The sequence below is a fragment of the Panicum virgatum genome, chromosome 8K, assembly GCF_016808335.1.
Source record: "Panicum virgatum strain AP13 chromosome 8K, P.virgatum_v5, whole genome shotgun sequence".
Taxonomy (NCBI): Eukaryota; Viridiplantae; Streptophyta; class Magnoliopsida; order Poales; family Poaceae; genus Panicum; species Panicum virgatum.
The window spans coordinates 45703255-45717013 of NC_053143.1; the positions used below are offsets into that span (position 1 = coordinate 45703255).

General features: G+C 43.7%; 1 protein-coding gene across 1 annotated transcript; it reads left to right on the top strand.

The window, feature by feature from the left end:
• Window positions 1-813: 813 nt before the first annotated feature.
• LOC120644861 (germin-like protein 8-7) lies at window positions 814-1805 on the top strand. Its single transcript, XM_039921593.1, has 2 exons — window positions 814-1007; window positions 1137-1805. Exons 1-2 carry the CDS (start codon window positions 890-892, stop codon window positions 1694-1696), a joined length of 678 nt encoding a protein of 225 aa, XP_039777527.1. The 5' UTR covers window positions 814-889; the 3' UTR covers window positions 1697-1805.
• The last annotated feature ends 11954 nt before the right edge of the window (window positions 1806-13759 follow it).

Here is a 13759-nt window from a genome sequence, read left to right on the forward strand (position 1 = left end):
CCAGTATGGAAGATTGGCGATTTCTCCTCTGTATTCGTATGGCACAGTTTCATTAATTTTATTGGACAAACTTATGCAACTAACCACTCCAACGAAATTGCGACCAAGTTATTGTAGGGAAATTAGCATTTAGCTAGTCTTCTCTGAGTCAGCAATGACAACATGGATATTGTTCATTTCTTGTGTTAGGTACAAAGTGTAGGTATTATAATATATGTTTATGATTTACTCCGTACCACCGTTGACATTTTCCGCGTGTATGTGAATGCAATTATGCAAAGCACCCATAGATTAACCCCTATGAACCTTGCGTCCTTGATTTCTTCTTAGTGTACACCACAGAGTCACAATCCACCCACCGCCAGCACCTTCTCTATTGTGTGACTAAGTCAGGTTTTTAATGAAACTGAGTCCTCTCCATATTATTTTATGCCAATTAATAAGTAAATAATTTATCATCTGGAAAATCCCATATGGCATTAGATTAAACAAAAATATTCCTTGCTATAATTGGAATTCTCTCTTTTTTCCTACTTTACTTTTTTTTCTAACTTATTTTAAAATTAAAAATGAAATGGGTACCTACCTCGAACTTTTCAACCAGTAATTTAATGCAAACAGCATTTTAATTCCAGGGTTTTGGTACAAGCTAAGATACGACTCTGTTGCTCCAAACAGCAGGTTCGAGCAACCACAGAGAGACCGTTTCTTCTTTTGTTGTGTTCAAATTTGACTTGATCAGATGTTCGCAGTTTCACGCTGCCGCGTGCTCTGATCTTGCTATATAAGCGCACCCACCTCCCTGCTCGGCCAAAGCATCAACAACAAACACAAGCAGCTGCAAAGCCTACTCCTAGAAGCACCAACATACAAGCGAGGGGGAAACGAAATGGCCACCTCCTCCTACTTCCTCCTTGCTGCCTTCGTAGCACTGGTCACTTCTCAGGCTATTGCTTCTGACCCTAGCCCACTACAGGACTTTTGTGTTGCCGACAAACACTCTCCTGGTATGAATAACTTAGCACAAGATCACGAACTGTTAGAACTCACATCTACTACGAGCATTTATATGTATATGTATCGCCTAATTTCTGATCTTTGTATGTATTTTTTGCTTGTTCTATGTGTACAAACAGTGAAGGTGAATGGATTTGTTTGCAAGGACCCCATGGCCGTGAATGCAGATGACTTCTTCAAGGCAGCAGAACTTGACAAGCCTAGGAACACCAAGGCAAGCAAAGTTGGATCCAATGTCACTCTAATCAATGTCATGCAGCTCCCTGGACTCAACACTTTAGGCATTTCATTGGCCCGCATTGACTATGCACCCTTAGGTGAGAATCCACCGCATACCCACCCACGTGCCACAGAGATTCTCACGGTGCTCGAGGGAACACTCTATGTTGGATTTGTCACCTCCAACCCAAACCAGCTCTTCGCCAAGGTGCTTAACAAGGGTGACGTGTTTGTATTCCCGCAAGGGCTCATCCACTTCCAATTCAACCCTGACCATTACAAGCCAGCTGTTGCGATCGCTGGTCTTAGCAGCCAAAACCCTGGAGTTATTACTATTGCCAATGCAGTCTTCGGATCAAAGCCACCGATTTCAGATGATGTCTTGGCCAAGGCATTCCAGGTGGAGAAAGGGACGATTGACTGGCTCCAGGCTCAGTTCTGGGAGAACAACCACTACTAGATATGTTAACCAGTTATGATGTGGTTACTTTTTCCGTATTTTGGCTATATGGTACGGTGTTGTTTTAATACTGTACTCAATGAAATAAGTGAGAAGGATTGTGGCACTATCTCTATTACTGTGTTTATGTGAGTGTTACCACGATGCCCTTATTTAAAAGTTTTGATGTTATTAATTACATCATGCTCTTGACAATTTTCCTGAAGATTGAAAATTGAATATGTGTGATGTTACATAAAATATTTTGGACTCCATGGAGTAGTACACATGCACCCACAGGTGCTCCAGCCGTTGTCGAGGGACGAGTAACTGACAAAGTAGATGATGCCCTTGTTCTTGTTGTGGTCGGACACACCACCGGGCACCGGCTATGAACATATATACAGTGTGCTTCAGACAAAGCAGCAGCGTTGCTCTGGTGTCCTTTCTGTTGACCCATGCAGGCATGCGCGCATGTGGTTTTGGTAACTTTATGATGCTATAGGTGAAGAACTGCATGTGGCTTTTGTTACGTAAAGTAATGAAATTTGAGTTCGCCCGTGTGTTGGAAAAAGAAAGAATCACATTGTACGATTATCATTTAAATCCGATGTATGTAAGTCACACCAACTATTTTCTGTCAGCAGTGATGGATTTGCAGCCAAGGGAACATATGGTCACCAAAGAGAGCTTGCTAGTATGAGTTACGTAGGCCATGTGGCAAGGGGCGGGCCTAGCATTGATGCCCAAAAATTTTGGCAAAAAAGTTTATATACATAGTATATAACATGTATATGTATTAAAATATAGAAAATAACATAAAAAAACAGGCTTCCCAATCTCATATTGTCTCTTGGGCTCAAATGACCCACTTCCCAATCCCATTTTGGTACTTAATTATGTGCTACTACCTCCGTCCCGCAAAGATTTAGGTTTTAGAAAATTTAAGACAGATTAGTGGTGATTAAAAATGACCAAGGTGTCCATATTTATTTGGTGCAGTTGCAATTTCCAAGAGCCATGCGGCCTAGGTAATTGGTTTTTTTTTTTGAGTAGAAGCCTAGGAAATTGGTTTGGGTTAACTGTTGCATGCATAGTTAGTCTGGCCAATGGATGACGATGAGCCAAGAGTACTTAATGAGATGATCCTATTTGGATAATTAATGATCTAAAATGGCATTCTGCTTTATGGGGAAAAAAAAATCAAACATCAGAATCTAAATGTTTGCGGGGACGGAGGTAGTATGAATATGTACTTTAGGCTGCGAATTGAGCGAAGTGCAGCTGATTAGGTTATTTGGGGTGGAACTGTAACCTAGATTTGGTACGGGTGTACGTATTTTTCTGAATTTATTCCAGTATTTACCCGTGCTATGCTTTCAGTGGTACGCGACGTACCCGTCGAGAGCAAGGCATTTATGGTGATTTCGTCAATCTCGAGATCCAACCGGCCCAATCTCTCGAAGGCGTGCATAGGGGCAGGGTTTGCGTGCGTGTGTTCGTAGGGACGAGTATGCAAGCGTTGTAAGCGTCTTAGTCTATACTGGTGTTTCAGAAAAAGAATATGTACTTTAGGCTGCCAAAAAAGAAAATTTTGCCCTTTGAAAATTTTGAATACCCAGATTCCAAATCCCGAGCCCGAATCTCAAGCCTGCCCCAGGTGGCAACAGGCCAAGCATCCCATGCTACGACGGTGTGGATCTGCCCCTGTTTGCCAGTAGTGACATGTAAACCACAACACACGTTGTCCTTATTTAGCATTTTATTAAAAATTATCTACTCCAGAGGTGGTCATGTTCTCTCTTTAATTGTACACGCACAAGGTAAATCTTCGGTGACTAACCTACCCTTATAGACATTCAATAGTTACCCCTTTTTATATGCTTAAAATATGTATAATGAAGAGAGAGCTTATATAATAAACTTACACATTAAGTGCGCTATTCATATGTGGAAACACACAATGTTCAAATAAGCAATATTAATCATGTTCTTGATTAACCTACACTTCTTCTTGATTAACCTACACTTGTTCTTGATTTGCATCTTGCAAATCAAGGATAGTTATCTTATCCGTTCTCGTCCACCATGAAAGATCAGACCTTCACCGATTTAATCACATCTTGAAATTGGATCCACATCAATGATTCAACTTAAAACTCCCTAATTCAAGAAACTGATCTTTCACTCCAACTAGAAGCATCCGAATGTGAATCTCCTGGTTCCATAGTAACTTGACATAAAGTTCTTTTCTTCAGATATATGTTCCGCCGCAACTCCTGCCATATCCCATCCTTGTTACACAGTTTAAAAGGCACTATGTCAAAAAAATGCACTACTCCGCGTGAAGAGAAGACAACACAAGAGAAAACAACAAAAAACAGCACAAAAGGAAAAAAATGAGAAGAAAAAAATAAAAAGAAAGGCCCAGGCCAGTCCAAGGCTGCCTCCGCCCCCATTGCGCCGCCCGCGCCTCCGTCCCACGCCGCCACGTGGTCACCGCCACTGCCGTAGCCTCGACGCCGTCGGCCTGATCTACAGCCTGGATGACGCCGCCCGGATCCGCCACCCGCGCCTCCGCCAATGATGGTCGTGGCGGCAGGGAGGCAGCACAGAGCAGCGGCGGTGGCAGAGGAGCGACGGGCGGGAGGGGCAGCGGCACAGAGCGGCGGAGGGGCGGTAGGGGGCTGTGGTGGCAGCAGTTGGGGACAGCGACAAAGAGCAGCGCCGGCCGAGAGACAGCGGCACAGAGCGACGAAGGGGGGTGGCAGCAGGGAGCCAGGGAGGGGCGTCAGGCAGGGACGCAGGGAGGGGGCGGGTGGGGGAGGGGCCTGTTTGCAAAAATCTCCATTTAGTGTAGGTTAATTCCCAAAAACCCGAACTTTTTTTTTCAAAAGTGAAGCCACATGTCGGCACCCCGTGCGCCGAAGCACGAGGAGGCACCGAGGCCTGGCGTGATAAGGAGTTACTTATTTTTCATAGCAAGCACTTAATTTTCATATCTAGATTCTTGATCCCTAATCTTTTCGCTGGCATAGTATATTTCATTTCACCAATCTATACTTCTTATTATGCTGATTGTTTTTCCAGAAAAAACTTTGATCTACAGTACTCTTTTTCACCAATCTATACTCTTTGATCTACAGTATGTAAAAAAATAAATAAAAAGAAAGCATGACCATTGGTAAACTAGGCAAATTGGAATTAATTAGCACTAATCTTCGATCAACGGATAATAATTTATTTTTCCACCCACTTAGCCTTTTCTCAAACACTACTACAGAAATCATTTTCAGGGCCGGTCAAATCGGTTTTCTAGGACCGGCTATCGTGCCCGGCCCTACGTTTGTGGCTGTAGAAAAGTGAGGGTACTTGCTACATACAGCAATTTTTTTTTCTGAACGTAACTACATCGAGCATTTCAAACTGCATCTACAATAGTCAGAAATTTCCTCTACAAGTAGAACTATTTCCTTTATGTGAGTCATCGTTCTCGTGGAGGAACTCGCTAGTGTTTATGGCACCAGCGAGTCAGCAGGAATGCGACAGGGGCAACCTGCTGGTGTGGGAGCAAGATGACGGTTCTTCAGAGCCTAGGGGCACCCCCGACGAGTTGAAATATCCATTATCCAATGTCAGGCAACAATACACTTGAACCACCATTACCTTTTGTGTAGTGTATAATGGAGTATTCCATTATATTAATGTTAATAATTAAGCTTGCAGTAACAGCAAAATACTTCACAAAGCTAAATACGCGTCACATGCATGCAGCTGCTTGTTTCCACAGAAGGAGCAGGTAAGGATTTGACAGAAACAAACCATCAAGAAATTGACTAGGCAGACGACTCGGTTATTGATCTGGTACTGATACGAAGCATGTGACAGCTACCCATGTACCAGTTCTCCGAGCGGATTCATTCATTGGATTATTTCGTGCAAGCAATTAACCACTCCAACAAAACGGTGACCAAGTTAATCTCTTGGTGGTTGCACCCAAGGATTGACCCATGCATATGACGACCTTGATTTATTCGTGGCTTACATCATGTACTATCACAATTCAGAGTCCACCCGCCACATGCATGCACCAGCGTCCTTTACCGTGTGTTTAAGTCCAGTTACAAAACTAAATCTTCTACATAGTTGAGGCCCCGTTTGGAACGCAGGGATTTCACATATTCACAGTATTCAGTTCAATTTTACATGAAAGTTAAAGACAGGATTTGAAAAAAAAAATCACGCATTCCAAATGGGGCCCATCTACTTGACGAAGGGATACAGAATATTAGCACACACGGTAAAGCCTCTTTTGATTGGATAGGATTCTTTCCCGAATCCTGTGAAATAATATAATTGAACTGATTCCTGCGTATTCCTATGCAATTTCTGCGTTCTAAAGGAGCCCTAACATTAATTAGTTAACTAGTACCATGCATCAAAAATTACTCGTGCATGCATCTATTTAGACAAATTACTGGGGCATAGTAATTCCTTGTGGTAGCCTGGAAATCTCTCTCTGTCTCTCTCATCTTCTTCAATCTCCCAACTAACAACTAGAGAAAAGCAGGACATACTTTTTTTTCTAAGATTTCGGTACGAGATATATCCCTGTCGTTATTTCATCAGCAGGTTCAAGCAGCGAGAGACCATTTCTTCTGCACTTGTCGGTTGAACTTGCAGGTTCAAAGGACAGTTTAATGCATCGGCTTCTCAGTCGATGACCTCTCAGCCTGATCCCTCAGCCACCCAGCCGATGGGTACTCAGCAGGATGCATCGGCATCACCGCCGATGACCCCACAACAGCGTCTTGCTATCCTGCTTCAGCCCCAGTCTCCATCAGAAGTGTTGATTTCGCAATCTCCTCATCAGAAGGGAGTCAACTGGGTTTTCCACAATCAGACAACTGGACAGATACGGTGTGTCAGTATACCGTACATGGAATCTACTGATCAACAGTCGGCTAGTCCATCAGTTCCACAGCCGACGATGACTCAGCAGACACCCAATCGGATGTCCCAGCAAGTACAAAAGATGCAATCGGCTGGTCAGCCGATGCTGCATACGCCACAATAGCTTGCGATAATGGCTAACACAACAAGCATGGCCTCTCCTCAGCAGATGCCAGCAGTTGATCAGCAAGTTGATTGGAACACAAAGATAGCTGAAGTGATGAGGGAGCAGTTTGGCTTAAGGCCGAAGCAACAATCTGTCATGTACAAGACTCCTTATCCTCCGGCTTATAATCAAATTCCTCTCCCACACAAGTACAAGATGCCCGACTTCACAAAGTTCTCGGGGCAGGGAGAAGTTTCTACAATGGAACATGTTAACAGGTTCCTTTTACAGTTGGGAGAAGTGGGCAATCATGATGCACTCAGAGTCCGTTTGTTCTCATTGTCCTTATCTGGATCGGCCTTTGCTTGGTTCACCACTTTGCCAGCAAACTCCATATTATATTGGGCCGATCTAGAAAGGCAGTTTCATCAGTTCTTCTTCTCTGGGGTTACTAAATTAAAGTTGACTGATTTGACCGGTTTGAGACAGAGGAATGATGAATCGGTTGCTGCTTTCATCCAAAGATTCAGAGATGTCAAGAACCGATGCTACAATCTGGTTCTATCCGATCAGCAATTGGCCGATGCAGCATTTAATGGGCTTTTGCCACACATTAAAGACAAGTATGCATCGCAAGGGTTTGAAAGCATTAGCTAGATCGCAAGTCGGATGACAGGAGAGACTCGATCCTATGAGTCCAAGAAGCCTTTTCAGAAGAAGATAAATTATGTAGAATATTCTGCTAATGATGAGTCTGAAGAGGAGCAAGAGACGGTCGCGTCGGCTGAGTGGATTCAAAACAGCAAGAAGCTGGTGATGTGTCCGTTTGGGAAGAAAGAGCCTGAGTCATGTGGGTTTGACATCACCAAGGCTGACAAAATCTTCGACTTGTTATTGTCGGAAGGGTTGATCAAGCCGAAGCCATATCACAAGATCCCGTCAAAAGAAGAGCTCAAGCATATGAAGTATTGCAAGTGGCACAATGCCACGTCGCATGATACAAATGAATGCAAAGTCTTCCGGCAGCAAATTCAAATGGCTTTCGAGCAAGGGAAGTTGAAATTTGAGACTCCCAAGAAGACGATGAAGATGGTGACACCCATTCCCCATGAATATGGTAGATGTGGCTAGAGATAAAGGTTCTTCTCAAGCCAAGATTTTAGCATCATCATCGGCCAAGAAATCTGGAGTTGTTGATCCCAAAGCACAGATAGTGACCGATGAGGTCAAAGGAAAGGGTCCACTGGATAAAGCTGAACGTTCATCGGCGCCACATATACGTGTCACATCTCAAATACTGTTGAATAAGTTTTAGCGTGATCATGAAAGGCAGCAGCGCAGAGAAGAGGAGGAATGTCATGAGAAAGACCATTGGAGGTGTCCTTTCCTTGTCTACTGCTGGGAAGAAGGATTGACATTGCCATCAGCATATAATTGTCCCGAATGCAATGGTCAAGGCAGCTGATCATATAAGAAGCCACGTCATGTTGATGAACCCTATCGATGTGAGCGCACTCCCGTGCATGATCGGCTAGGAAAAAAGGTATCGGTGCATGATCAATTGGGGGGGACAGGACCATGCTACATGACCCTGTTGGAAGGAGAGTGCCCGTACACGATCCGCTGGAACAGATGGCCGATGACAGAGTGCAAGACAATCAGCCAATGAGGAGAGATCCAGAGCGTGAGCCCGATCGTACAGGTCAATCTCAGTGTTGTCCAAGAGGTTTGGCCAGGTCTCAGAAGCGACGTGTTCAGAGGCTACGCCAGCTGGAGATTATAGAGGAAGAGCAGGAACAAACTCTAAGCGAGAAAGGAGTCAAGACACAAGTCTGGCATGTTAAGGTTAAGGCCGATGTTAAATCGGCCAGTAACAGTTCCACACTTATCCAAGCAGTCGGTTCTTCAGAAGATTCTTAATGGATGAATTCCTAGAAGAAAAAGGAAAATTGGGGCATGGGTTTACGTCGGCCAATTTATTAGAGGAAATTGATATTGGAGATGGTGATAGACCAAGGCCGACGTTTATTAGTGCCAATTTAGATCCCAAATACAAGCAGGAACTGAAGAGTTTATTTAAAGAATACAAAGATTGCTTTGCTTGGGAATACTATGAGATGCCTGGCTTGGATAGATCTATTGTGGAACATCGTTTGCCTATAAAACCAGGATATCGGTCATATTAGCAAGGAGCAAAATGATGCAATCCTAAGATTTTGCCAGATATAAAGGCCGAGATTACGCGGTTAATTGAAGATAATTTTATTTGGCAATGTCGTTATACCGAATGGATTTCTAATATGGTTCCTGTTTACAAGAAGAATGGCAAATTGCGAGTGTGCATTGATTTCAGGGATCTCAACAAGGCTACGCCGATGGATGGTTACCCTATGCCGATAGCCGATATGTTGATAGATGCCGCTGCTGGGCACAAGATGATCAGTTTTATGGATGGCAATGCTGGATACAATTAAATTTTCTTGGCGGAAGAAGACATCCACAAGACTGTGTTCAGATGTCCAGGGCATCTTGGTTTATTTGAGTGGGTAGTCATGACCTTCGGACTGAAAAATGTAGGTGCTACGTATCAAAGGGCCATGAATTATACTTTTCATGAACTCATCGGCAAAATTGTGGAAATATATATTGATGATGTAGTTGTGAAGTCAATGAGGCATCAAGAGCATTTGGCCGATCTACGTAGAGCTTTGGAATGCATGAGAAAGCATGGTTTGAAGATGAATCCAAATAAATGTGCCTTTGGTGTATCGGCTGGCCAATTCTTGGGTTTCATGGTGCATGAGCGAGGGATTGAGATTAGTCAGAAGACTGTATTAGCTATTGACAAAGTTAAGGCCCCTACAACAAAAGTTGAACTTCATTCATTGATCGGCAATATTAATTTTATTCGAAGATTTATATCTAATCTGTTTGGAAAAACTCAGCCGTTCAGTTCTTTACTGAAGTTGAAGGCCGATCAAGAGTTTGTATGGGGAGAGGAACATCAAAAGGCGTTAGATGAAATCAAACATTATTTGGTTAATCCTCCAGTGTTGGTTCCTCCCCAAAAGCACAAGCCGTTTAAATTATATTTATCGGCTGATGAGCGTGCTATCGGATCGGCCCTTATTCAAGAGTTTGAAGGAAAAGAAAGAGCTATATATTTTGTGAGAAGAAGGTTGCTGGATGTTGAAACCAGGTATTCTCCCGTCGAGAGATTATGTCTTTGCTTATATTTTTCTTGTACTAAGCTTAGACATTATTTATTATCGGCTGAGTGTGTTGTCGTGAGCAAAGATGGTGTCATTAAATACATGCTTTCGCTGCCGATTTTAAATGGGAGGATAGGAAAATGGATCCTGGCATTGTCAGAATTTGATTTGAGATACGAATCAACTAAAGCAGTTAAACGTCAGGCCGTGGCCGATTTTGTTGTGCAACATTGTGGGCCAGAGCTAAGCATGGTAGATCTTGTTCCCTGGACTTTATTCTTTGATAGATCTTCATGTGGGAATGGTTCTGGAATTGGTGTGGTGCTGATTTCCCCTCGGGGGGCAAATTTTGAGTTTTCATCTCCGATTGAGGCATCCGCAACAAATAATCAAGCTGAATATCATGCTATTCTCAAAGGGATTCAATTACTTCGAGAATTCAAAGCTGATGCTGTTGAAATTTTTGGAGATTCCTATGCTAGTAATTAATCAGTTAATTGGAGAATGTGAATGCAAAGATGATATTTTGCGATTATATCATGAAGAATGTCTCCGATTGCTGAAGGAATTCAAGAAGGTGACCATTGAGCATGTTCCAAAATTTCATAATAGTGATGCAAATCGGCTGGCTCAGCATGCTTCAGGGTATCGGCCGATGGAGGGGGTGAAGGCTTTAGAATTAACGACCGAGGACTGGAGGAAGGATATCGATGATTACTTGAGAGATCCCTCCAAGAAGGTAGTGACGACAAAAAGATCAGATTCCAGGCAGTCAAGTATGTGCTGTTGGAAGAAGATTTGTATTATCGGACGATTGATGGAGTTTTGCTCAAATGCATCGATAAAGAAGAAGCAAAGGTGTTAATGGTTGAAATTCATGAAGGGGTCTGTGGGTCCCATCAATCGGCCTATAAGATGAAATGGGTGATTAGGTGAAACAGATATTTTTGGCCAACAATGATAGAAGATTGCTTCACATATTGCAGGGGTTGCCAACAATGCCAGAAGTTTGGGAGCGTGCAAAGGATTCCTGCGTGAGCCATGAATCCCATAATCAAGCCGTGGCCATTCAGAGGATGGGGAATTGACTTAATTGGTCAGATATATCCACCGTCTAGCAAGAATCATAAGTTCATTTTGGTGGCCACTGATTATTTCACCAAATGAGTTGAAGCAATTCCTATGAAAAATGTTACATCAAAGGAGATGATTGAATTTGTCAAGAAACATATTATCTATCGGTTTGGTATTCCACAGACCATTACGACTGATTATGGTACTATGTTTACGTCGGATGAGTTTGAGAAATTTGCTACTGGAATGGGGATTAAATTGTTGAATTCTTCTCCATATTATGCTCAAGCTAATGGTCAAGCAGAAGCGTCTAATAAAGGAGTCATTAAGTTGATCAAGAGGAAAATTGATGAGTATCCTAGGAAGTGGCATACTGTGCTTAATGAAGCTTTGTGGGCGTACAGAATGGCTTGTCATGGTGTTACAAAAGTGTCTCCATATCATTTGGTGTATGGACATGAAGCTGTTCTCCCATGGGAGTTGAAGTTTGATTCATGACGTGTCACATTTCAGGATCAGTTGACGGCCGATGAATATTCTGCTCTAATAAAGGATGAATTGGAAGATTTGGCTGGCCATCGACTGAAGGCTCTTGTAAATGTTGAGGCGAATAAAGCCAGAATTGGCCGATGGTATAACAAAAAGGTGAAAGCCAAAACCTTTGAGCACGGAGAATTAGTTTGGAAATTGATTCTGCCGATAGGAACAAAAAGTTCGAAATTTGGCAAATGGTCACCAACATGGGAAGGGCCATTTAAAGTAAGCAGATGCATTCCTGGTAATGCTTACATTCTGGAAATGCTCGAAGGGGAAGAGTACTCTAGAGCTCTTAATGGAAAATATTTGAAGAAGTATTACCCTAGCGTTTAGGTGGATGCATAGCCGATTAATTGGGTTATCTTTTGAATTGTTATGGGCAATACAGTATGTATCGCCCTTAGTGCAAAAAATCTACACAATCCAGACTGTTCAAATTCATGTCAGAGTTGATTTTTTGCACTGTTAATTGAGAAGTTGGGATGGAAGTCAACAGGAAAGAGAAATACTTCGTTAATGATATTATTTACAAAAAGGCCGATCAGATGATCTGGCCAATACAGCAAAAGTTATTTCTAGGAAGATGCTACTCCTAGAAATCTAATCATTAGCAAAGACATTGCCAATGACCACCTCTATGCTAACATCTTCGGAGATGGCAGCGGCTGCCATCTCCATGTCGTCGGCGAGCTCCTCGAAGACCCACCAGTCCTCGCTGCCTAGCGGGAGGTGGACCGGTTCGACCTACAGGAGGTTGTGGCCAGTCTAGAACTGGGCTGTTGTGAGAGCTACGGCGGCGCCGCGACGGACCCCATGTCCAACAACCTTCCAGACACAGTTGGGGATGTCCTGCAGGCGGGCGGCGACGGTGTCGCCGCGATCGTTCACCGACCCGGTTGCGGTGGCAGCTGCGGTGTGGAGGGCTTGGACCTGCGACTCCTAGGCTGCAGCAAAGTATCAGAAAGGAGATCAGAAAAATAGAAGGGATGCTACTTTGGAAGTAGTAACTTACAGGCGACCCTGGAGTCGGCGGCGGTGAGTTGGGCCCGGACAATGGCCCGGTCGACTTGTGCCACCTCCAGCTCGGAGGTGAGGCGCTAAGACCTGATGGTCTCCTGGGAGTAGTTCTGCCGAGCTTCGTCCTTCTCGCGAAGTAGCTGGCAGATGAACTCCTTGGTGCTCTCGGGGACACCTGGGAAAGGGGGCCCCTCCAAATTGGAGGAGTCCAAAGAAGAAGAGGCATCATCGCTGTGCAAAGATTGGAGATTAAAGCCAAGCCAGAGTGTGGTGATTGAGGGTAAGAGGAAAAGCTTACCCCAAGCGGCGGCGGATCGCCGGAGGAGTGTTGGAAGGACCCTCGTCGGAGTGTTTGATGCCCGCCATTGCTACAGGAAAACCAAGGGTTTTTGGAACTACAGGAAGAAGAAAGAGGAAGGTGCTGTAGCTAATGGAGGTTTGTTGCCGATGCAAGGCCAAAGGGCGATATTTATGGCCCAATCTGGGTAGATGAAAAGACAGAAGGTGAATCGGCGTGTTGGGTTTGCGCGGACGAAAGGCAAAGGACCGGGAGCAAAGAAGAGTTTTACCCTGTTGTACGGAGTGAGCCGTGTGCACGGGGTACGAGGAATGGCTCTAAATGCTGATCGGAGCAGAAGGACGATCGTGGGTTGGAATAGTTTCGGAACAAAATAAATTACTCCGAAACTGGGGGGTATGTGTTGACACCGTTTTTTGACACGTGTCAAGAAAGATGATTTTGGTGAAGGAAACATGGCCGATTTGGAGGAAACCAAAAGATGCACAGTGTTGGAATCGGCCGATGAAGTCCATCCGATGGACTAGAGGAATATGCTTCGAAGATGTTGATTTACCCGCTCTGGTGCTCGGCCGATGGAGAGTTGCCGATGAAATCAAGGGAGGAGAAGAGGATCCGGACTCTGCGAGAATCTTGAGGATTCGGTTGTAATATTTAAAGTAGTTTATCTTTAGAAAGTCTTTTCTTTTAGGTCAAGTAATATTTGCCGAAATCGGCTAGGACTTGATAGCGCTAGGCTATAAATATCAGTTGTAAGGGACCGAAAAAACTTAATACACATCCAATACAATAAAACTTTACAATTTCTTTGCACTTTTTCGACGACTTCGCCTTTTTTTCCTTTTCGATGAGTTCTTTCAAGTTGAGCAAGGACGTCTCACATTCGA

Bases quoted from the DNA above. Each gene is read 5' to 3' on its own strand.
- LOC120644861 (XM_039921593.1), top strand. From the start codon at position 890: ATGGCCACCTCCTCCTACTTCCTCCTTGCTGCCTTCGTAGCACTGGTC. The intron at 1,008-1,136 runs GTATGAATAACT...GTGTACAAACAG, and splicing joins TGCCGACAAACACTCTCCTG to TGAAGGTGAATGGATTTGTT.